The following is a 26,301-nucleotide window of genomic DNA, read 5'->3' on the forward strand; positions in this document are numbered from 1 at the left end:
AGAGAGATGACCAGTCCAGTTATCCATAGCCTATACTACTGTATTTTGATGTGTATAAAATGACACTTTTTCCTAAAACAATTAAAGGAAAAATTGAGAGTCGTTTTCTAAATGGAAGTAAGGAGAGATCAATGCGCTTTGATCCCTGCTTTTCCCCTCCACATTTTGCAAAGAAAATGTTTGCAATGAAAATGTAGGAAGAAAGCAGGAATCACTTCCCCCCTCCATTTTCTTTGCAAAATGTGGAAGGGGAAAGCTGCTTTTTGCAACGAAAGTGTTGGGGGAAAGCAGGAATCATTTCCCCCCTTCACTTGCTTTGGAAAATGTGGAGGAGGAAAGCTGCTTTTTGCAATGAAAGTGTAGGGGAGAGCAGGAATCACTTTCCCCCTCCATTTTCTTTGCAAAATATGGAGGGGGAAAGCAGCTTTTTGCAAAGGAAGTGTAGGGGGAAACCTCCACCTTCTTGCAAAGAAAGAAATTTTGGGTTAGAAAAATGTGGGGGGGTGTCTTATACAGGGTGGGGTGTCTTATACATGGAAAAATATAGTATTTGGGCTGCATTACAGCAACACATTGCATGGAGAAAGACATTTGAAAACAGCAAGTTGTTCAGAATACAGCAGACTATTAACTGCAAAACAGCTATGATGTATGCATCATGCTGGTGTCAAAATATTTTCACTGGTTCCCAGTTTGTTTTGTAGGCAGAATTTTCCTGGCCTTTAAAGTATTAACTAGCTTAGAATCTTCATCATTCCCACCATTGTCACCAGGGCATTTGATAGGGAAACAGGAGAGGGCCTTCTTTGTTGCGGCCCCCAGACTTTGGAACTCCCTTTCACAAGAGGCCAGGATGGCCCATTTTTGCTATCCTTATGTAAGGAGGCAAAGATCTTTCTCTTCAAACAAGGTTCCCCTTAGTGACTGTCTGCTGAGCGGGGTTGTTAAATGGATTGTCGTGCTTTGAATGTGTTTTTGCTCTTGTTTTTGTTTACTGTGTTGTAGTGTGGTATTTGACCCTTTCTAGTATTTGTACACATACTGTTTTTAGCTTTAAATATTGTTTTTTTTATGACATGAGATGTCTTGGGTCCTTTTAAAGAAGAAAGGCAGGAAATAAATAAATAAATAAATAAATAAATAAATAAATAAATAAATAAATAAATAAATAAATAAATAAATAAATATGGAGACCTTTTTCATTAAGTGTTCTGATCTGTGTTCTGGCTCCTTTCCCCTCCTGCCGAGCGCGCAGGGGTGTCTGTGCCGGCGATCGGCCAGGAGGAGAAAGGAAGGCTCCTTTCCCCTCCTGCCGAGCGCGCAGGGGCGTCTGTGCCGGCGATCGGCCAGGAGGGGAAAGGAAGGCTCCTTTCCCCTCCTGCCGAGCGCGCAGGGGCATCTATGCCGGCGATCGGCCAGGAGGGGAAAGGAAGGCTCCTTTCCCCTCCTGCCGAGCGCGCAGGGGCGTCTGTGCCGGCGATCGGCCAGGAGGGGAAAGGAAGGCTCCTTTCCCCTCCTGCCGAGCGCGCAGGGGCTTCTCTGGCCGGCGATCGGCCAGGAGGAGAAAGGAAGGCTCCTCTCCCCTTCTGCCGAGCGCGCAGGGGCGTCTGTGCCGGCGATAGGCCAGGAGGGGAAAGGAAGGCTCCTTTCCCCTCCTGCCGAGCACGCAGGGGCGTCTGTGCCGGCGATCGGCCAGGAGGGGAAAGGAAGGCTCCTTTCCCCTCCTGCCGAGCGCGCAGGGGCTTCTCTGGCCGGCGATCGGCCAGGAGGAGAAAGGAAGGCTCCTCTCCCCTTCTGCCGAGCGCGCAGGGGCTTCTGTGCCGGCGATCGGCCAATAGGGGAAAGGAAGGCTCCTTTCCCCTCCTGCCGAGCGCGCAGGGGCTTCTCTGGCCGGCGATCGGCCAGGAGGAGAAAGGAAGGCTCCTTTCCCCTCCTGCCGAACGCCCTTCTGGCCGGCGATCGCGATCGGCCAGGAGGGGAAAAGAAGCCTCCTTTCCCCTCCTGCCGAGCGCGCAGGGGCTTCTCTGGCCGGCGACTGGCCAGGAGGAGAAAGGAAGGCTCCTTTCCCCTCCTGCCGAACGCCCGCCAACTTTTTCCCCCAGCTGACTGGCGGGAGATTCGGAAGAAGCCCCTCCAGTCAGCTGGGGGAAATGGAGCCTATGGGGAAAAATCGCAAAGCGATTTTTCCCCATAGGAAACAACGTTATGCGATCACAAAAGTGATCGCAAAATCTTCTTCGTTAAGTGAATTCCTCGTTAAACGGGGCACCCGTTAAGCGAGGCACCACTGTATTGTTGTTCTTGAGTTTTGTTTTTACAATTTGCTCCTGTTGCTTTCTCTATGTTATTTTGTTTCATTTTTGCTAATTTTCTTTTGTATTAAATTTTTAATCCTCTTTTGACTGTGACACACACTACCTTTGTTCTTTTTAACCCAGACACGGTACACTGAGGATAAAATGCTATTAGGGAATCTACAAGAAAAACTCTTCTAAAATCATATCATAAGATTCCTGTATACTATATAATCAAGATGGGGTAGAAGAGCACAGGTAAAAGAGCAGGCAGGGATCAACATGCAGAACATATATGTAACCAAGAGAGAAAGAAACTTGCTTCAGACCCAAGCTATAAGTATGTTAACCCAGGTGACATTTAAAGGACAGTACAACTAAATATACAAGTGATAAGAACAGCCTTACAATGAATCTACGGGCTTTTCCTTTTTAGACTAATTCCCGTCAGCAAATGACAAAGTGCAACCGTTGGTGAGCCTCTGCTCTTCCATCCTATCTTCCATTATTCAAAATGGAGCTTCTTGATAAACAGTAGCCCTGATGCTCAATCTTTTGTACTGCTACTTCGATGCATATAACAATGGCAAAATAACAATTTGCAAAGTAAAAATATATACACAGATTCTTTAACAGTACTACAGATTCTGAAATATGTTTGAAGGGGTTTCGATCACTTACCTGGGAGCATGAATACTAACAACTCCAAAATTTGCACTACCATTTTCATCTGTTTTGCGCAGAGGATTTGAAGGCATAATCTGTCAAGAAAATTGATTTTTTTCCCATTTGAAGCTTCCACAGATTTTTCTATTTAGATGTTCATCTGACTAGTGCAATTCATACGCTTAAAATTGTAAGAGCGAAACTTTCCATGTTAATTGATCACATATCCTTAACATTTCCTTTTCAGGATAGGCAATATATAAGAAATAAGCCCTATGCTTCCAACTTCTTCTTTCCTGAATCCAAACTGATGGTTGGCTCTGGCTAAACAGTTATGTAATCATAAACATATAAACAATTGGAGGGACATCCGGTGATTGATTATAGGTTCACTATAGTCAAACTTTTTATTCTTACTTCCAAAGCCCTGTATGGCCTTGAGCTATCATTGTGTACTTATAACTTCTTCAGCTTTATCATTCTTAGACATTCAAAGGTATTCAGTTCCCTCAAAACCCCCACTTGTTACCCATTCTTCCCCTATGCAGAAGACTGGACTATAGACTTGATGGAAAGGTGAGTCCTAAGGGTGGATTTGGAAAAAAAAATAAGAGAAGAAAGGAGCCTCTTAGCACAGTAGTTAAACTGCTGTTGTAGCCAAAATTATGGTCACAACCCACGTTCAGTCCTAGGTAGCCTGCTCGAGGTTCACTCAGCCTTCCATCCTTCTGAGGTTGGAAAATTGAGTACTCAGCTCATGAGGAGGCGGGATGTGTAGCCTGTATAATTAAACTGTAAAGTGCTCAGAGAGTGCTTTAAGCACTATGGGGTGATACAGTGGTGCCTCGCTTAATGAGCGCACCATCTAATGACGAATCCGCATAGCGATGCGGATTTTGTGATGGTTTTTGCGATCGCATTGCGATGTTTTAATAGGTAAAACATCGCATTGCGATGATCGGTAAGCGTTTCGCTTACCGATCTTCGCATTGCGATGTTTCGGAAACAGCTGATTGGTGGTTCCAAAATGGCCGCCGGAAGAAGAAAATGGCTGCCCACAGCGTTTTCGCGACGATTCCTCGCTTACCAAGGCGGCGAAAATGGCGGCCCTATGGAGGATTCCTGCTTAGCGGTGAGTTTATCCCCCATAGGAACGCATTAAACGGAGTTTAATGCATTCCTATGGGGTTTTTCTTTCCTTATAGCAATGTTTCCAGATAGCGACGATATATCCGGAACGGATTATCGTCGCTATGTGGGGCACCACTGTATATAAGAAGCACCCTACTTTTTCTTTTTGCATCCTACATTTTTATGCACACCCTTTACCATGATTTTCCCTCCTCCAATTTCACCATTTTCAGATATTCAAAGGGATCCTGTGCCTTCATAATCCACCACTCATTATTACCTCTTATCCTTCATACTTGAAATTGCATCTCAAAAGAACTGTATGATGCTACATCTCTTATTCTGTTACATTCCCTCTGAAGATCCATCTTTACAACAGGTGTATAATATAACCCTTTATTTTCCCGAGACCTAGTTCCCGTGCCTACTGTAAGATAAGATGCACAGACATACAAACTCTTACTCTATTTAGTTTCTGCTTTTACCTGTCTCCCACTATTTTCCCTGTCACATTTATGCCATAGACTCCTTAGAGCAGGGATCTTTCTCTGTGCACCCTGCATAGGACCAAGCATATTGATTGCTCTCTATAAATAAACTCTTAAATTTTCAAAAAACTTTAGATATACTAAGATTCCAACTATTTAAAAATATGAGATGTCGTGAGAAGTGACAGTCACATCCAAATTACCTTTACATTATTTGCTTTGACAAGGCTGATTTTGACATTAGGTTCAGAAGATGGGTTATTCCATTGATCACAGAGCTGGACTATAAGAGGTTTGAGTAGTTTCTTGCCATTAATTATTGAAACTGGCTGGAAATAGAAAACATATCACCAATCAGACCTATAAAGCATGCATTAAATTGGAGTTTTTAATTTAGTAGACCCCTGAACCTCACTATATCTGAACCACCTCTATTTTAAAAAGCCCCTTTGCTTTCATGTCCTCTGTAGATGTTAGGCCTCCAAAGGGCTTTTATGAAAAGTGATATCCCAGTCACTTCCTGTTTCTAAGGCTTTGTAAGGCTTGAAACAGTCCTTAGAGAGGGTGAAATGTTGTATAGAAGGCAAAGGGAGCCCTTACTAGCATTTGGGGGGCATATTTTATTCTAGGTGTGCTTTTGGATGCCAAGGTAATTGGAGATAATGAGTGGCTCCTTCAAGGTTTGGGGAAGGGCAAAATGGTACCCAACCCCTTGGAATATGGCTACCCCTACTATTAAATACATGTTATTCATGCTTGTCATTAATTGCTAATTTATAATGAAAAACTACATATATGGAAAATTCACTTCCTAATACCACCTGGCATTTTAAGGTTAGGGCTCCTTTTGTTCCACTATCCCTTTTCATTCTGAAGACTATGTTAAGTACTTAATATTAACAAACCTTACCAAATCAAATCATACAGCTAGTGCAACTATCTTCGTAGCATGCTTTAGTTAATGTCATATGATGTTGACTTACTTCCTCTGATTCTGGCCAATCCGCAAGGGTCAATTTTGCTGGTGGTCCTGCAATCAAATTTAATCTCAAGAAATGAGAAAGTTCACGCCAGGCAATGCACAGTTCTTTGGTTTCAGGAGGGCATGGCTTGAATCTAATGCCTCTGACACAAATTGTTTGTGTATTCTCCTAGAAAAATGTATATAATATAACTTCAGAGGATTTTGATCTCAGCAAAGATGGGATGAAAAAGTTATTTAGCAACAACACTATGCAAAGAAAATACATATTTCTTGTACATTTATTTAATGCACACAGGGTTAAAATTTGTACACATGAATATTTTTTGGCTCCTGCATCACCAAGGAGAACAGAGATAGGAAATGGCAGCTTCAGCATCAGGAAGGCCTACAATAGCATGTCTGTGAGACAGCAAGGTGTATAATCTCTTGAATGCCACACACCTCAGAATGTGAGACTTCATATTTTACTCCATATGTAGTAAAGTATAGAAGGGTACTCAGCTGAGAAGCATGAATCACAAAATCCTAAGCAGAGAAGCCTGAGTGCTCAGACTGGAGGGTTGCAGTCTGGAATTTACTTTAAAACATCTATATTGCTTAAAAAGGAGCTAAGGATTCTAACTTTCCAGTCCTTAATGAGTCTCCAGGCTATCCTGGGTAAAACCTAATGCCAGTGCATCAAATGCACTGAAGGAGACCCATTCAATTGCCTACCATGTCTCCTCCATAACTTCCTGGAACCAGATGCAAAGGTCCAAGAACTTAAGATTGGCCTACCCTCTGCATCCAATTACCTTTCCCCACTCCAAGCTGCTCATTTTTAATATCTCCCTTGATGAAGGGAAGATGTTAGTGAAACCTTTTACATTTGTGTGTGCCTTTGCACAATTTTGGTATTTTGCTGGCTGGCCTTGAAAGGTGTCACTTCAGTGTGGAGTTTCAAACGCATTTTGTGCCAATGCTTTTGTTTAAAAGAATAAATGAATGAAACTCTAATTATAATAATACTGCAATGGTAATGAAGATGGTGTAAAGAAAATTCATAAAGTTGTAAATACCTCCCCCCCCCCCAAACTTCATCTGAAAATCTAATGGCACTGGAAATACAAGCAACTCCTACTTTGCCATTTCATGTGGGAATACCACTGTTTTATTGGGAAAAAATACTGCTGATTAGTGGTGCTGAATGACATGCATTTTAAGGCTGCTTTGAAACTACTCCAGATTTTGGTTTGCACTACCCAGGAACCATCCAAGGTGCTAAGCCCTGTTCCCAAAATAAGATCATAACCTTGAATAACTTCTGAAAGTGCAGACTAAAACCGAGAGTGGATTCACAGCACTTCTGAGATGGGAATCATCAGTCACCAGTGCTGTTGGAACAGCATTATGGTATGTTGTACAAAACGGTTAAGTGAAGATATTTTTTATGATGTTACTCATTTTCTTTTTATAAGGTCCAAGTGAAAGCATTCATCTGACTTTAGATCCTAGAAGAATTTTGCTGCACCAAGTGAGTTCGTGTTCTTGACTGATAATGAAAAATACATTTTCTCACGTTGCTTTGTTTGTGCTGACAGTTAGGAAACTGACTGTAAAATGTTGAATGTTCCTTTTGTTTAGTTATAATTTACAGTTTAACAATAACATTCTTACTACTACTATGTTTTGCCATATACAAAGAAGTCTTGCAGTCTTGAAAGTAATTACCTAAGACATTCCTGCCACCTCTGTATATTTCTATAACTCATAAGAGACAAATGTGCAAATCTCCCTCATGCTTCAAAGTAAGATTAATCATCTTATGGGTGAAAATATATTGCATGAGATATTAGGAAAATACCTGCCAAATGGTCTGCAAATCTGACTTATCCAGACCATTTCCAGAAATTCCCAAGGAAGAAATACAAAATGACGTGAGGTTCTGAATATGATTTCCATGCTGGTCTGTAATCTTTATCTCTTAAAAAAACAGAATTAGAATTTATGAAAATATTTTGAAATGTACAACATATTTGCAAATAGATTTCCAACAAATTTAATATATAATCTCTTAGCACAGAATGATAGTTAACATGAAAGGTGGGCAGAATGTTGTCCCTTTGCCAGTTTTTGCAGCTCTTGCTCCCTAGTGACCAATCTGTTTCACTTTAAAAGAATGGAGAACTTACTAGTTGAAAAACTACATCTGCATTCCCAACATGCCTTGATTTAACTGGGGGACAGTACTGAAATGACAGGTGCAACCACAGGTGATTCATGACTTCACCTTGCCACAGCCGTTCACTCCAGATCTGTACTATAAATGACAGCTCTAAAATATACACAGAACTATAAGCACACTCATAGTCTGCCTTGAAATCCTGCTGAGTGCTGGCAGAGTGGAACCACACTTGATTCCTGATATGCAATACAGTACATGAACATAAACTGGACCTCTCCAGTAACCTTCCCTGTGCTTGTAGTAGTGGACACCCCCTTACGTAAGAGAATAAAAGTGAAATCACTTATGCTAGTCTGCTACATGAATGGTTTGAGTGCATGGAATCCTTGGATATAACTTTATAGTACCAGCTACAGATATCTAGTTAGAAATCTCACTGAAGTTGATGGGGCTTACTTCTTGGCTTCATTATCAAATCATACTTTATGTAGCAATCAAAATTACTGTTATCTAAACATGACTACATTTTTAATAAACAAGGGCTAAATTCAAATGCTAGGCCCTATTAGATTAGACACAATGATTCAAACACTTTGAGAGAAGCCAACATTTCTGTAAATCCAATGAATCCACTCAAGTTTAGACTACAAATTATACTCAGCGTAAGACCTTTGAGTCAATAATGCAAAGATTAAAAGATTCAAGAATATGAAAATGAAAAATCCAAAGTAAAAATGATAAGAAATCATCAGTGACTCAAAGACCTCTAGAGGACTGTATGCAGACACAAAGAATTGTACACATGCAGTTGCTGACGGCTTTCAAAGAGTAGTCCACTTTTTTGCTTCACATTAGGTGATTTGTTTCATTTTATTTTGCCTTGGCATATAATAAATTAATAAATAATACAAAAATAATAAACACTTTCAAGCAAAGCATGCACAAGCGTGGCTAATTGATTAAAAGTTACAGTAAGCACTTCCTTCTTACTTACACCACATTTAGCGGCTACACAGAACTAGGTAGAATATGGTATATACCCATGAATAACTCACTTTCACACAGTATCTTTTTAAAAAGTGTCTGTCTGAAGACTTGTAATCTTATTGGTGTTCCTTACCTACCAAAGTCTAAGCAGACTGTAGTAAATACAATTAATGTCTACATTAATATACCACATTCCACTTAGATTTCAACGAGTAAGGAAAAGCAACAGGATTGCTACCTGTACAACTTGTTGACCACATGTTTCTGTTGCAACTTGCAAACCATCCTGTGCTCCATCAGTGCTATGAATATTTGAAGGTAATTCAGGACTGGAGCGTCAGAATAACTTTTAAAAATATTAAGAGCTACAAATAGGTCTGAGTGAAAAATTCCTGAATACTGAAAATCAGTTATACAATGATTGAAATTCTGATGTTTAGCGTGGTAAGTTGCACCACAGTAGGCCCACTGAATTAGCATGGATTTGCTAAGTCCAGTGCTCCAAATGTTCCATTGATTCAATGGGTCTACTCTCATTGCAACCTACCAAGCTAAAGTAAGTAGCAATTTACTTATTTGTAGTTTGTTATAGCCAAGGACAGCAAGCCTTTAAAAGAGAAAAAGAAATGGAATGTGAAGGGAGGGAAGAGGGAAACAAGCAGACCCAGTACCAGGTGTGGGGAGGAGAAGATTCAAACTGTTAACAAGCTGCAAACAAGGCTGATTTCTTCCCCTTTCTGCTGGATACTGTGTGGTTGGCCAAAGCCAATTAATCCAAGGGAACTCAAACTCCTGGGCATTGTCAACATTCCCTGGGGATTAGAGAAACCAACACGAACTACTAAACCGATTGTCCCAGTGTGGGTGAAGTCTAGAAGGGCCAAAAATAGTGATGGTTGGGGAAAATCTTCCTGCTCTGTAGCCTCCCGGCACATTAGCTCACCTTGACCAAGTACTGCTTCCAGGGAGTTATCAAAAATTCACCAAATGCCTTGACTCTTGTGCCAACCATGAAATGTAAGAATACCAATGCACCCAGAAATACACAGGGTCCTGGAATGTGGTCAACTTAAGGTCTGATTTTAAGCACCCTCTCACTCCAAAAGAACAAAACAATTGTAAAAAATATATATATTTTATTACAGGTGGTAAAAAAAGAGGCAAGAAGAGCAACCACCCCTTCAAAAACTGTTTTAATGGTTACAGGAATAGTCAACAGGTTGTGGAGCAAATAAACAATGAAAAGGGGGAGGCAAGAACAATTACAGAATAATCTCAGAAGAAATTAACTAGGTAAAGCTAAATAAACTATGATAATATTTAACATCCTGGCATAGTTTCAGCATAGTTTCAGAGCATATGTGAAGTGCTTGTCTTGTAGCAAGCAGCAGATAAGCAAAGCATTCTCCTAAGAGGTAACTAAGGTAAGCAAAGTAACTTCTAATCTCATTTTTATATCCAACATTCCAGTTTCCAGACTCTTCCAGAAGATCTATCAATCGCCAAGTTTTCCTGAACTTTCAGGAAGAAGAGAGTAATTTCTCTCCCCTCTTCTAACTCAGCTGAAATCATTCTCAACATTATCTCAGAACCAAGGAGTGAGCTTGTCTCAAACTCTTTCTCACATAGAAAGAGTTTGAAGTTAGAAGTGGGCAGTCCCCACTTCCTTCCATCAGCTTATCCTAAGTACAAACTACAAGTCCAGATTTTCCGGAAGAGTAACAGAAACCGTTATTCCTCATTTTACTAGTCTCTTGACAGGTGTAACTTAAAATGGATCCATTTGCATTTTTCTTACTATGCAGTTGTACCCTCACTATACTTAGCAACAGGATTCCAACGATTATTATCTCTTTCCCAAATTCTGAATCAAAAATTGGTTACAAAAATGTGCTATTAGAGGTAAGGTGTGCATAGATTATGTTCACTAGGGAAAAGTCTGCACAAGATACATTCTACTAGAGAAACATTTTGTACAAAGTATTTGTTTCAAAAATTATGTACAAAACATATATATTAAGAGAAAAATGCATCATTAAATATATATACATTTAAATGTAGACTAACAAAATGGGAAGAACAGAAAGCTCAAAAATGAATGCAGAATCAAATTTACAAGTGTAAGTAGGCCTGTTTACAAGTACTTACCAATTTCACCTTGCAAAATTTCACCCATTAATAACACATTTGAACCTTTTATTTCACATTTAATATGTTTTGGTTCATCAGGAATTGGTCTGAAAAAAACAAATAGTGACTTCTTATAGATAAACAATTTACAGATATCCCACTTCAAAGAAAACTCCGACACTGCAGTAAACCAAATTCTCTTGTATAGCTACACAAAAGGCACAATGTTTGGAAGTGAACTGCCCCAACTAAAGAAATCACCATTGACATGATTAATTATGTACTGAGTTGTATGTCTCTGCGCAAATGATAATGTCTGTGATGATTTCTTAACTTGGGGAATCTGCCTCCAAAGATTATGCTACTTGCATAGCTAGGTCAGAGGACTTTGACCACTGAATCATTGTTATAAGTCAAATTATTTAAAACTGCAGAGCAATATCCTTTTTGATTTACTGGTCAGAATCCTGTTTGTCTATACATAACAAAGTTATGCCCAGGCAACATAGATTGCATAACTTGATTGCACACCTGGTAACATGGTTCATGTTATGATCAACTACATAGTGCCTGTGGAAGCACTTCATGGATGGCACTTCTGAATGACGCAATTAGAGCTATTGCTTGTGTAATGTCATTTACACATACCTAGCTCCTTAACAGGATTTCAGCCACGATACATGGAATGGCGAACATCTTGGCAATTTTCTCCATTTTCTAGAGTGTCCATTGGATACCTGGACATCTGAACAGCTGTACAAACAGTGTGCGCTGAAGTGTGATGAGCACACCAGAAAATGAAGAAAAACACTTCTATGATTGCCATTCAATGTGCAATGAATTGAACAAACACTGCCCACAATTTCTTAAACAACACTTAATCTCATAGGAGAAAATGTAAAGTTCTTGTTTCAATTTTCAATCTGTTCTGTTAGATCAAAATTAGTTCTCTACTGTATAGCCCCTTTTCTCTCAGAGGATAGACTAGTACAACATATTAGCAAGATGACATGAAAGAAGTGCCCGTGGAAGCACTAGTGCTATGGAAGCAATAACATGTTAGGTAACCTCATTACAGAGGCAGGGACATGAGGAATTAAAGTGTATAATGTACATCTACTTTGGTCTACAGATTGGAAAATTACTTTAAAGAAGTAATCACTCGTTATTATAATTCCAAGTGCCCCTATACCTTATAAGGTAAATGGTAATGTTTCCCCTTGACAATTTGTCCAGTCATGTCCGATTCTAGGCGGTGGTGCCCATCTCCGTTTCCAACCCATAAAGCTAGTGTTTGTCTGCAGACAATCCTCCGTGGTCACGTGGCCAGCATGACTAGACACGGAACGCCGTTTACCTTCCCACCGAGGTGGTACCTATTTATCTACTCACATTTTTTAAAGTAACAGTAGTTTTTGTATGCAGTCAAGTGATTTTTCAGCGGATTGAGAGTGAAGAGAAGAGAATTTAACTTTTGACTTTTTTTAAATTAGTATCGAGATGTCTACAGTCCCTACTAGTACTCCAGAAGCTAACACATCCACTCAACGTTTTCAGCTGGGTGTGAGTAAGAGCAGTGATACATTTGCAATCCCAAAGCTGGAACAGAACAACTTTCAAATGTGGGATGCAAGATTAAGAGTTTCCCTTCAAGTACAGGACTGTTTAGATGTTATAGATCAAGATATACCTGAAATCCAGCCAGCAAAGAATGAATATAAAATTAAAGAAGCAAAGGCTTTAATGATGCTATATTCCTGTATAGAAGACCATGAAACTCCATTAGTAATTAAGTATAAAACAGCTAAAGGACTATATGGTGCTTTAAGAAGGAAATACTGCACTAAATCAAGTAAAAACATAATATTTTAAAAGGAAAGATTATATAGTATGAAAATGAAAGAAGGAACTAGCATTAATGAGCATCTGGATGAAATGTTGAAAATTGTCTCAGAGCTTCAAGCTGCAGGGGCAGAAATATCTGATTCTGATAACTCAGATTCTGAGTTCCACACTTGTATATTATCACAGTCTTTTGCAAATCAGAAAGCTATGCTTGAGTGTATAGCAATGGTGGACTTGGAATACACAATTGCCTATTTAAGAGACTCAGGACTTAAAAGAGCAATAGACAATGTACCTGAAAATTTGCCTATATTAAGAATGAGACCTGATCTCATTCTTCATATATAGCACTGCCTGAGAAAGGCAATGCTATATATGTTCAAAGGTTGGACACATTGCCAGATATTGTAGATTTAAAGGCACAGGAGCTTTAATATCATGAGGTTCAAGTGCATGTATTGAAAGAGCGGTCCCTAGCATCTGAAGACATTTCAGCAGTCATGGAAATTCCAGATCATCACAAGGCAGATCAAATATGAGTCACAAGCAAAGATCCAATGATGGAAAAATTGCTCATAATAACCAAGTGTTCCAAATATCTGATTATGAAGGTGTGGACGATAAGAGACATTTCCTTCTTGATAGTGGTAGTTTCATACATATTTGCCGATTTAGAGAATGCTTCAGTCAACTTGGCACAGAGAACAGACCAAGGATATTGCAAGCAAACCAGCAAAGTTTACATGTGCTTGGAACTGGAACAGTACCTTTAAAAGTTCTTACTTCTAAAAATGAGGTGGTAAATCCTACGTTGACAAATGTTGCTTTTGTCACTGAAGCCTCAAATAATTTACTGGTTACTAAAAGCAGTGTAAAAAATGGTTATATTGTAATCCTTAAAGGTGACTCAGGAAAGGTTATCAGTGATAAAACTGGTCTAGTACTTAAGGTTGATGAAAAATATGGTTTTCATTATATAATTGATGCTAGTAATGATTTAAATACTGTAGTAGATGAAGGAACATCTGTATGTCAAGCAAGGCAAGATATCTGTGATCATAAAACTTGTTTATATTCATGGTAGGAGATGACTAGATCTATGCTAATACAAGCTGGATTACCAACTCCTTTATGGGCTAAAGTGATAGTTACAGCAGTTTATTTGCATAATAGAGTCCCTAGTAGAATAACAGGTAAAACGCCTTTTGAATTATGGTTTGGAAAAAGGCCTAGTTTAAAGCATATAAAACTTTTGGTGCTAAAGCATATGCACATGTCCCAAAGGAAAGGAGAGGAAAACTTGATCCTCGAGCTGAAATAGGAATTATTGTTGGGTATCACATTGGGACGAAAGGGTATAGAATTTGGAACCCTAAGACTTCTGAAATTAAATATTGTAATGTACATGTTGATGAAAATTTTGTAAAGCAACAGATAAATGAATCCATAGTGACAACTGATCTACATAGTATAGAAACTGTTTCAGAGGAATTGGTCAATTGGTTATCTGCAGAGACCACTGGTCAACCAGCAGGTCCATCTTCTGAAGGTGTTACCGGAACAGAAGGGGAAACAGAAACTGCACCAAAAGAAACAGAAATAATAACTTCTGTAAGACGATCAGAACAGATTAATAAAGGCAAACAACCAGAAAGATATGGATTTTGTGAAAACCTGCATATAATAAAGGAACCAACATATTGGAATGAGATCAATAAATTACCTATTACAGAGAGAAATGGATAGAAGCCATGAAAGAAGAATATCAATCACTACAGGAGAGACAAGTTTGGACTCTGACAAATGTACCTCCTAACAGACAAGCTATTGGGAGTAAATGGATTTATAAAATTAAATATAATCCAGAAGACAGTGTGGATAGGTATAAGGCATGTCTGGTTGCAAAAGGTTTTTCCCAGAAATATGGATTTGACTATTTTGAAATGTTTGCACCAGTAATTAACCAAACAAAACTTAGGATACTTCTTGGTGTAGCAGGTTCAAGAAATATGTTTGTGGAACATCCAGATGTTAAAACAGCTTTCCTTAATGGAGACCTTTTAGAAGAAATCTATATGGAGCAGCCTGAAGGATTTCAAGAAAAGGGACAAGAAAATCTTGTTTGTAAACTTAGTAAGAGTGTGTATGGACTTAAACAATCAGCCAAAAGTTGGTATGATAAATTAACAGATCTCCTACACTGCCAAGGGTTTAAGCAAGGGAAGGCTGATCCTTGTCTATATATGAGACTTAAGGATGGACAGTACCAATATATTCTAACATGTGTAGATGATTTCTTAATATGCTGCCAACATAATGCTGCAACATAAAAAAGATATTAAAGAAATAGCTCAGAAATTAAAAGGGGAAATAGAGATTAAACAACTAGGAGAAATAAAACACTATCTTGGAATGGAAGTTGAAAGACTCAATGATGGAAGTTTCCTTTTAACTCAGAAATGAAAAATTATAGACTTTATTCAATCAGTTGGCATGAAAAACTGTAAAACTGTAAAAGAGGAGTATTATTAAAGAAGTACTAACCTGATTGTAAATGAACTTTCCAAAGATACATGGTCATCATGGAATGTGACTAGACAATATCGCTCATCTGTAACAGATGTTGGTACTTTCACATTTGGTAATGAACCGTTGACTAGTAGGTCTTTATTGATCTCTGGGGTCCAATTTACCTAATGCATAAAATATTTTCAACCACATCAGCTGTAATTTAAAGTAACATTTTCTCTGCCTTTCAGCCCATTTTAAAAAACCTGTAGTAATCTGTTACTGGGAATCTAATGGGTCTGTGTAAAGTCCTAAATGGAAATAAACTGAATGACTGATTTGACAAGGAATTGTTTAACTTAAACAGATTTTATTGGTATCACATTCAGGAAAAACAATCTAATACAAAATAAATAGATAAATCTGAATCTACTCGACCCCCACAGTGTTAATACCCTCTCTAGCAACTGAGGTGCTATGAATCCCTTGAAATTCTTTAAGAATTTTTGAAAAACTTGAGCGACTTAGTATCTATCTGAACAATTTTGAGATCTGTGGGAACTGCACAATTATAAAGATGGATTTTAAACTGTCAGCATCTAACATACATTAGTGTTAATCTTACATTCCATAGTGATCTCTATGACTGACTTTACTCCCTGCAAACTCATTCTAACTTCTGGACACCCCCCCCCCAATCTTATTACCAGCTATATGTTCAACAAGCCTTCAAAAATCAATGAAAAATTAAGCACAGTGGTGCCTCACTTAGCGAGGTTAATTCGTTCTGGAAAAACCGTCGCTAAGTGATTTCACCACTAAGCAAAAAGAAAAAGCCCACAGAAACTATTAAAACATGATTAATGCATTCCTATGGGCTAAAAACTCACATTTAAGTGAAGATCCTCCATAGGGGCGGCCATTTCTGGTGCCTCTTAAGCGAGGTATCCATTCCAGAAAACAGCAGGCAGCCATTTTGAAACCGCCGATCAGCTGTTTAAAAAGCATTGCTTTGCTATGATCGGTTCCCCAAGCAGGGAACCGATCATGGCAAAGTGAAATTCCACCACAGCTAGCGAGCCAGCCAGCCACGGACGAGCGAGCCTTTCCAGGGCTGGCCCTGCAGACAGGGCATTGGCTGCCCAAGGCGCTTGGCTCCGGCCTCTGCCTCTGTCCCCCTCCTGCCCACGGCATCCGGCGGGTCCATGTGTGTGGGGGGGTTTGTCCGCCTTGGACGGCGAGCAGCGGGAGGAGGGCTCGGAGGCAGGCAGCCGCCCGGGGCGGGAAAGGGCATGCCACCCACCGCCAGCCAGCCAGCCCGACACCCGGTCTCCTTGGCGGGGCTCTCCCAGGCGCAGATGGTGAGAGGAGGGGGTCTCTGGCGCTGCCGCCCTGATCCTGGTCCTTTTGCAGAGCTCTGGCTCGGTGCCCGCCCCAGAGTTGCGGGCGGGGATCGGGGCCAGGCCCTTCACCCCTCCTTCCCTCCCTCCTCCCGAGGCGCCAAACTGGAGCGCCCCCGCTCCCCCCTCCTGATTGGCGGGGGCTTTGGGCTGCTCCCGGGGAAGTGCTTCCCCACGAGCAGCACAAAGCGAATTTTCCCCATAGGGGCCATCGCAAAGCGATCTCTCTTGTAATGGCAAAAAGTCCATCACAAAGCGATTTCGTCGTAAAACGGAGCAATCGCTATGCGAGACACCACTGTGTGTGAATATATATATTCGCTATATGCAGTATATTAGATAATTATTCCTTTAAAAATAATCTGTGTGGTAGTTTCCTGAAAGCACCTACCTTAATTTTTTCAGCCAGAACTTGAGTCATTATTATTTCTCTTTCTCCCTCATCATACATTTGGAAAATAAGATTTTGCATCACATCACCTGCAATCCAATTAATTTCATCCTGGTGTTTGATTTGAATAGCTTTTTCTCCCTCAACACTAAATATCTGTAGTTTTGCAACACGGCTACTAGGAAACAATTTAATGGTCTTCTCCAGGGGTGACACATTTTTACAACTCTAATAAAAAGAAAGGGGAAAGAACGACAAAACTGAAGCAGTAACATGGGAAATGTACTTCAGAGATACTAACGTATTGTAAAGCCACCTCTATTAATATTCTTGGCTTTATGTTAACTAATCTTCACCGATGTTTTTTAAAAGCTGAAAAATTATAATGCAGAAACACAGAAGCACAGCTTAAATTAGGCAACTGTATACTGTTTAATTTGACCACTTTTCATGTAACATTTGCAACCAGCTAAAACCACGAATTCTAGGGTAGAAAATCTATGTAGAAATCTATTTCTGCTGAGTCTATAAACAATTTTATTCAAATGTATTTTAAAGCAATTATGGAGACTGAAATGGTAAAAAGAAGCAATAAAGATTTCTGAAATAGCTAATGAACAACTAAGAAGTGTTTAAAGTATTTAAGAAGATTAAGCAGCTCTGCAGAAGAGCTAAGAGAAATCCAAAGATCTCCTTAAGAGGTAACAGTTATTCTGATATTTCTCCAAAACAATAAATTCAGGATTTTTCTCAAAGAAGGGAAAAGCAAGCTTTTCAAAATTTTGTAGCAGCTTCTGATTTCTGCATCATATTTTTCATAACGTGAATTCAATGTGGGTAGGCATTAATGTACACATTACAAGTCCTGCATGAAACACTTCCACTGTCAGACAGTGGGAATATGTCAACATGTAATTGGTGGGTCATTATTCCCTATCATGCAACGTGAGACGAGCATGAAACTTGCAGAGATGTGGTTCTACAGAACTTAAAGAGTATCAGGATCATTATTAATCATGTTTTATTGTTTCTTCATAATTAGGATTTTGCTTTCTAGTTCTTTGCTTGATCAAGACCACTGCCTGGCTCCAAGTCATCAAGAGAGCAGAGTATTCAACTGTTCTAGACTGCTATATGAAAAGAACGAGACAAAGTTTTAAGTAATACTTTACTTACAGGTATTTCAATCTTTGCTTTAAGTGTCTGATCTTTCTTTATATTCTGAACATACAGAACTGGACCAGTTAAGATATTAGACCCAGTGCTGCTACAATCAACAGCATACATTGGAAGGTCTGGAGCTCCTGAAAACTAATACAATCAAGAATTAAAACCCTTTATTTGTTTGTTTGTTTATATGTACACATTTATATACATACTTTTATTCTTGCCTCTCCATCCAAAAAATGAGCAGACAAGGTGGTTAAGAAACAACTAAAAAGAATTTGAACAATTAAAAATAAACTTCACTGCAATAATATACTATAAATTCCCTAAAAACACTTAAAATTGGAAGTGACTGAAAGTCCCACGTACAGGAGCAACACAGGAGAAAAAGCTTTCTCACACACTTGTTAGATCAGACTTTGAATGTGAAGGTATAATGAGCAGGGCTTTCCATGAAGATCTTAATGTCTGGATACATACATAATGAGCCAGGTGGTCCATTAGATATGTAGCACCCAAGCTGTTAAGGGCTTTGAAACTGAATTAGGACCAGAAAGAAATTGGCAACAGGTGCAATAAAACCAAGAAATACTGAAGTGTTAATATATAAACATAGAACTGCTAATATCAATTATACAGTATTCTGCAAAATATCAATTAATTATGCTTTTAAACCTGCTCGATGAGACATATGAAGGTGTTCTCACTTCAGGAGAACATGTACTGCTGCTCTGCCCAAGAAGGGAACAACAGTAGACAAGGACAAAGTACTGTATATTTCTTCTCAACTATGTGCTGCAGAATCTTCCTGACAAAGGAGTCTTCTGTAAATGCTAACTTATCTAACTCATAAGACTAACAAAGGAAAGTGGTGACTTCCATGTTGTTGTCCCACATATGTCAAGTACAGAAACTCTAGTTCCAAAGGCAACTGAGGCATCAATACTCTAAATAGAATGGACCATGATTCCTAGGCAACCTTAAATACTACATAAAGAAATGCAAGCTTGCTCCATTGAACCAGTGTTGTTTTTGAGACATTTCATTCATAGTAGCAGGCTGAAATAAAACAAAGTTTCAGAAACCCTAAATAAGAACATTCATATCAAATAAATTGTTATGGTGCTTCTAACATCCAGCTCATGTTACTGAGTTCAGAAAGAACAACTTTAAGATCATCTTGGGCCAACTGAATTTTTCACCTTCTGATGATTGAAGAATCAAAGTGCAAAATAACAAACTTGGAATGATGTAAGGTGGCCTGCCAACAATTTTTGTTAGAAAAAGTACTCCTTACCACTTTCCTGGAAATCCAGAGTGTGGAGTTCCAGATAAAGACCATGAACGGGCGGCCCAAAAATTACTATAACATGCCATTTGTTACATTACACAGCCAAAATTCTAGCTGGCATCATAGCTCTGGGCAAATATGCCTAACTTAGATCCTCATAGAGCCCACAAAGAAAAAAGTGACCATTCTATATCAGTGCAGCCACTTCTACATTTGAGTTTCCCACAAAGAAAACTAAACAGGATACTGGCCTCAATATCCACCCAAGAAGGAAGTATTATAATATCTTGCTTGTTTCCCAACCTTCTTTTTCACACTGTAAATGACTACCTGTGCTATCTCAAAAGACAACAAATGTTTTCAAACAAATGACTCTGAAGAATTTTCAGAAGTATTGCATCTCATCAATCCTAGTCAACTCAACAAATATTGCTTGGTTGAAAGGTCACAATTTATGTTCTAGGCTTGTAAAAGCAACAGAACATTCTATACTGTCGTTGCAAAAATACAACAGTGAGATAACGTATCTAAAAATACTCAAAACCAACATTTAAGGAGTAAATCACTGATCTACCTTGCAATGAACAATTAATTTTGGCTGTGCTGTTACATTTCCTACTTCATCCAGCACTTCAACATGGAAAGGGAAGGCTGTTCCATTCTCAATTTTTAAGATGTCAGAATCTGGTTTGACTTTTAGCTGATGAGGAGTACCTGTTGAGTTTTAAAATTAGAGTTGTTTCTAGTTTTTTAAGTGATAACATTCCAAACAACAAACTACCATGGAAGCACTAAAAAGCCAAGACACTAAATTAAGAGTTTTAAAATTGCTATACAACAAATTGTAAAAAGATTTTCCATGTCTTTATTTCAGAAACCAAATAACATTAACTTAGTTGCATGGAGGGTAACTTTAGCGATATCAACAAACTACATTATTTTCAAATTGGTTAGTTACCTAAAGTGAGCAAACAAGTTGAGATTATGAGGCAGAAAAACACCAACACCAACAGCAAATCAATAGAAGGTCCAATCTGAAATTAGTTTGTTTTGTTTAGTTCTTCCTTCTCAACTGAACCCAATTCAAAATTTGAATTTAGTTTAAGAGATAACAATTAAACTCCTCTTGCATAGCTTATACAAATAGCATAAATAGAAGCAAATTGCCCTAAGTTAAACATTCACCATAGACATTCCCATTTTAATCACATAACTCAGTATGTAACAGATAATGGCTACAGAGATTTCTTAACCTAAAATTCGCTTCAAAAGTCACACCAAGGACTTTGGCCAAGAGAAAAAAATCTGCCTTTTTGAGCTAAGCCTATAGATATGAGAAAGAATAGTCATATTATACTACACTGCACTCTATTACATTTACTTTTATACAATTTAGACATCTGATACTCTTTACAGAAAATGCTTTCACACATTTCAAATATTTTACTTACCTGGGAGAAGTTTAATTTTTAAAACCTGAGATGCTTCCTTCAAACCAGGAAGAGTAACTTTCAGAGAGAAATTCTAATAAAAGAAAATAATGTAAATATAAATTTTGAAACATAGTGCCATCTTATTTAGTTTTAAGAGTGAATAATCTTGAAAACAAATATTTAAAATTATTTTTCTGGAAAGACACTTATCTAAAATATTTAGCTTCATATTATTACTGAATTTGCTTGAACATTGTCAGCTACTAAACTAAGCCTCTAATCTCTTCGCATGTGCACACTAATCCCAACATTAGTTAGCGCTACTTGAAAAACTATCACAATATATTACTTTATAACATCCAAAAAACCCCCACTGAACTGAGCAAGCACATAGATTTAAAATGTTTTAATTATGAAACAACCAAGCTACTGTAACATTTTTGAATGTATATTTATACCAAGACTACACAAACACAGTCCCACATTTATTATACAGTGAAATAATTAATATATTATTGCTCTACTGGAATTCAGCCAACATACCTTGCCCTGGCAACTGTTCACAAGGCCTCTGGCAGTTATGCCCTTAATGGCACAAGCCGGCCCTCTATCTATTTCTTGATACTGCAATATTAAACCACTACAAAGTAAAAAAAATTAAAATCAATGTAAGAATTAAAGTGACCATCTTTGAATCACAAAACTATAGAAAATGTGTTACAAAAGGAACAGTGGAATTAGCTATAAGGACACAGAGACAGGTGGACTTTTCATTTTGATTCCTCCTACTCATTAATGCAGGCCCAACTTTTGGGGGCTTCAGGTCTCTGCTGAAGAGAGGTACCCTCTCAGTTAGTAGGGTTTCACAGCTGATGAATAAAATCAACTATAAAATGGAATAGACTTGTCTATACCTCTGCTTTCCCTTCTTTGTTCATGTCAGAAGCCCCACAGTAAAATTAATATATCAGATCATTTTCCCTCAGTAACATGCAATATCAAGACCATTTGGGGCAGTTAACATCAAGTTGTCCACAATGCATGTTGGAGGGCAAAGAGTACACTGACAAAGCTGTCAAACTGTCTCTTCTTGCCAAAGATAGTGACGGCGCAAAAAACAATTCTTAGGCCATCTTGGTTCTGCAAACTTCAGTCCATAGTCTATTAAGTTACTTCCAAGCAACCCAATTCTTTGGGTGGCTGGAGGCTAGACTTTCCTGAGGTTCCATTCAGTTTAAGAGATGGAGATGGTTTTTCCTTTCCACATTAGAGTCTTGGCATTCTCTACTGTTCCTTCAAGATTCACAGACATTTAGAATTTTTTTTCTTGATTTTAATCTGGGAGGGGCAAAATTGTAGCCAAGGAATGGATACATATTGGATGTCAACTTATCTTTATCTTGTGAAAAACTGGAGGGCTGGAGACATAATCAAATCATTACACTGCATTAAAATAGTACATTTTAAAGTACTCTCTCTCTCTCTCTCTCTCTCTCTCTCAGGAAAGTTCTGTTGGGGCATGGACACTGTGGAAGATTAAACACAACTAAGCAGATAGTGTGCCCATACATGCATTGTAAATGGCAGGGGTGGGGCTACCAGCAAAACGTTTGCTCCATCTAGCAAGGTTCTGAAGGGATGGCTCTGTGCAGGCATAGACACTGACTTATTAGTGGAGATGCATAAAGATCATGTGAAAGAAAAAATGGCTTGTCTCTTTGGGATTTTTCTTTTCATAGTCAAGTGGGTGATGATTCTGAATAAAAATAAACAACTTGTTTCTCTTGGACCCCATGTTTAGTTCTGGTCAGTACTGATACTACCAATTGTATCTTTAAAGCAAGATAACATGTGATATAAACAGGAGAGAGCAAACCTCTTTTTTTAAAAAAGGCATGCCACAGAAAGAAAAGGAATCTGTTTTAGTGGAAGGAAGACAAAACAAAAAACAAACGTGGCCCTTCTAGTACCAACAGTTAGGATACTTCAGAAATCTAATTTCCTGAAGAGGGGATAATTTTCATCACCCATCATCCTAAATGAATAGATTCTAAAAAATGGTGCAACATTAAAAACCATCAGGTACAATCAAGCACCCTGTGGCGTAGACCCTTATTATGTTAAATAAGTCATGCATTATTCATGCTTTATGCTGATGTGGTTGAGAGGTGGGGCCACTAGAGATGTTAAAAGGCGGAGCCAGAGAGGAGGAGTGAGATTTACAGTCTGAGAGTTAGGGAGAGAGGGAGAGAGAGTATTGAGAAATCTGAGGAGTGATTAGTCTGAGAAGTGAATAATATAGAACATTGTTATTGATGATTGATGAACTTGAAGATACTTATGAATTATTATAGAAACATCTGTAATCAATAAACCTGTTTTACTCAAAAGACAGTGATGAATGGACCTCTGTCTTTCCTAAGTAAAGTACGTTGATAAAGAAATCAACTGGTGGCAGCGTATGGTGTGGTTTTTTTAAGGCTTGCCTTCGTGAGCTCTCTGTTTTGGGGAGACAAACAGGGGCCACAAAGGGGCAAACATCACACATCACTTCACTGATTGCTGCCTTGTCGTGGCGAAGGGCCCTGAGTAATTCAGAGAAGCTATGGGCTATGCCGTGCAAGGACACCCAAGATGGACAGGTCATAGTGGAGACTTCTGACTAAACATGATCCACCTGGAGCAAGCCACTCCAGTATCTTTTCCAAGAAAACTCCATGGACAGAAACAAAAAGTTTAAAGATATGACGCCAGAACATGAGCCCCTCAGGTTGGAAGGCGTCCAATATGGTACTGAGGAAGAGCGGAGGACAAGTGCAAGTAGCTCCAGAGCTAATGAAGTGGTTGGGCCAAAGCCGATAGGATGCTCAGCTGTGGACGCACCTGAAAGTGAAAGGAAAGTCCAATGCTGCAAAGGAAAATACTGCATAGGAACCTCCAATGTAAGATCTATGAACCTTGGTAAGTTTGATGTGGTCAAACAGGAGATGGCAAGATTCAACAGTTACATCCTGGGCGTCAGTGAAGTAAAATTGATGGGAATGGGCGAATTCAATTCAGACAATTATCATATCTACTATTGTGGGCAAGAATCCCGTAGAAGAAATGGAGTACCCTCATAGTCAACAAAAGAGTGGGAAAAGCTGTAATCGGATACAATATCAGAAATGATAGAATTATTTCAATACGAATCCAAGGCAGACCTTTCAACATCACAGTCATCCAAGTTTATGCACCAACCACCAATGCTGAAGAGGCTGAAATTGACCAATTCTATGAAGACTTACAATACCTTCTAAAACTGACACCAAAGAAAAATGTTTTCATTCTAGGGGACTGGAGTGCTAAAGTAGGGAGTCAAGAGATAAAAGGAACAACAGGTAGGTTTGGCCTTGGAGTTCAAAACGAAGCAGGGCAAAGGCTAATAGAGTTTTGTCAAGAGAACAAGCTGGTCATCACAAATACTCTTTTCCAACAACACAAGAGGCGACTCTACACATGGACATCCCCAGATGGGCAATACCGAAATCAGATTGATTATGTTCTCTGCAGCCAAAGATGGAGAAGCTCTATACAGTCAGCAAAAACAAGACCTGGAGCTGATTGTGGCTCTGATCATCAGCTTCTTATAGCAAAATTGGAGCTTAAACTCAAGAAAGTAGGAAAATCACTGGGCTAGTCAGGTATACGCTAAACCAAATCCGTTATGAACACACAGTGGAAGTGAAAAACAGATTTAAGGAACTAGATTTGGTGGACAGAGTGCCTGAAGAACTATGGATGGAGGGTCATAACATTGTACAGGAGATAGCAACAAAAACCATCCCAAAGAAAAGGAAATGTAAGAAAGCAAAGTGGCTGTCCAACGAGGCCTTACAAATAGCAGAGAAGAGAAGGGAAACAAAATGCAACGGAGATAGTGAAAGTTACAGAAAATTGAATGCAGACTTCCAAAGAATAGCAAGGAGAGACAAGAAGGCATTCTTAAATGAACAGTGCAAAGATATAGAGTAAAATAATAGAAAGGGAAAAACCAGAGCTCTATTCAAGAAAACTGGAAATATTAAAGGAACATTTTGTGCAAAGATGGACATGATAAAAGACAAAAATGGTAGGGACCTAACAGAAGCAGAAGACATCAAGAAGAGGTGGCAAGAATACACAGAGGAATTATACCAGAAAGATCTGGATGTCCCGGACAACCCAGATAGTGTGGTTGCTGACCTTGAGCCAGACATCCTGGAGAGTGAAGTCAAGCGGGCCTTAGAAAGCATGGCTAGCAACAAGGCAAGTGGAGGTGATGGCATTCCAGTTGAACTTTTTAAAATCTTAAAAGATGACGCTGTTAAGGTGCTACACTGAATATGCCAGCAAGTTTGGAAAACTCAGCAGTGGCTAGAGGATTGGAAAAGATCAGTCTACATCCCAATCCCAAAGAAGGGCAGTGCCAAAGAATGCTTCAGTTACTGTACAATTGCACTCATTTCACACGCCCACAAGGTTATGCTCAAAATCCTACAAGGTAGACTTCTGCAGTATGTGGACTGAGAACTCCCAGAAGTACAAGCTGGATTTCGAAGGGGCAGAGGAACTAGAGACCAAATTGCTAACATGCGATGTATTATGTAGAAAGCCAGAGTTCCAGAAAAACCTCTACTTCTGCTTCATTGACTACACAAAAGCCTTTGACTGTGTCGAGCACAACAAACTATGGCAAGTTCTTAAAGAAATGGGAGTGCCTGACCACCTTATCGATCTCCCGAGAAATCTATATGTAAGACAGCAACCACAGTTAGAACTGGATATGGAACCACGAAGTGGTTCAAAATTGGGAAAGGAGTACGACAAGGCTGTATATTGTCCCCTGGCTTATTTAATTTATGTGCAGAATACATCATGCGAAAGGCTGGACTGGATGAATCCCAAACTGGAATTAAGATTGACGGAAGAAATATCAACAACCTCTCATATGCAGATGATACCATTCTGATGGCAGAAAGTGAGGAGGAATTAAAGAACCTCTTAATGAGGGTGAAAGAAGAGAGCACAAAAAATGGTCTGAAACTCAACATCAAAAAAACTAAGATCATGGCAGCTGGTCCCATCGCCACCTGGCAAATAGAAAGGGAAGATATGGAGGTGGTGACAGATTTTACTTTCTTGGGCTCCATGATCAATGCAGATGGTGACAGCAGCCACAAAATTAAAAGATGCCTGCTTCTTGAGAGGAAAGCAATGAGAAACCTAGAGAGCATCTTAAAAAGCAGAAACATCACCTTGCCGACAAAGGTCCACATAATCAAAGCTATGGTTTTTCCAGTAGCCATGTATGGAAGTGAGAGTTGGACCGTAAAGAAGGCTGACCGCCGAAGAATTGATGTTTTTGAACTGTGGTGCTGGAGGAACTCTTGAGAGTCCCCT

General features: G+C 39.1%; 1 protein-coding gene across 3 annotated transcripts in view; it reads right to left on the reverse strand.

Moving 5' to 3' along the window:
• Positions 1-26,301, reverse strand: part of SMCHD1 (structural maintenance of chromosomes flexible hinge domain containing 1) — a 123,030-nt gene that overhangs the window by 44,598 nt on the left and 52,131 nt on the right. For all 3 annotated transcript variants that reach the window (XM_072998827.2, XM_072998825.2, XM_072998828.2), the window contains exons 21-31: positions 21,424-21,520; positions 20,899-20,971; positions 20,022-20,161; positions 18,166-18,300; positions 16,990-17,217; positions 15,235-15,383; positions 10,864-10,952; positions 7,408-7,526; positions 5,563-5,730; positions 4,783-4,908; positions 2,976-3,055 (exon numbers count right to left, since the gene is read on the reverse strand). In XM_072998827.2, the coding sequence (XP_072854928.2) occupies positions 2,976-3,055; positions 4,783-4,908; positions 5,563-5,730; positions 7,408-7,526; positions 10,864-10,952; positions 15,235-15,383; positions 16,990-17,217; positions 18,166-18,300; positions 20,022-20,161; positions 20,899-20,971; positions 21,424-21,520 (1,404 nt within the window). The remainder of the gene's footprint in view (positions 1-2,975; positions 3,056-4,782; positions 4,909-5,562; positions 5,731-7,407; positions 7,527-10,863; positions 10,953-15,234; positions 15,384-16,989; positions 17,218-18,165; positions 18,301-20,021; positions 20,162-20,898; positions 20,972-21,423; positions 21,521-26,301) is intronic.

This window comes from Pogona vitticeps, chromosome 4 (assembly GCF_051106095.1).
Source record: "Pogona vitticeps strain Pit_001003342236 chromosome 4, PviZW2.1, whole genome shotgun sequence".
Taxonomy (NCBI): domain Eukaryota; kingdom Metazoa; phylum Chordata; class Lepidosauria; order Squamata; family Agamidae; genus Pogona; species Pogona vitticeps.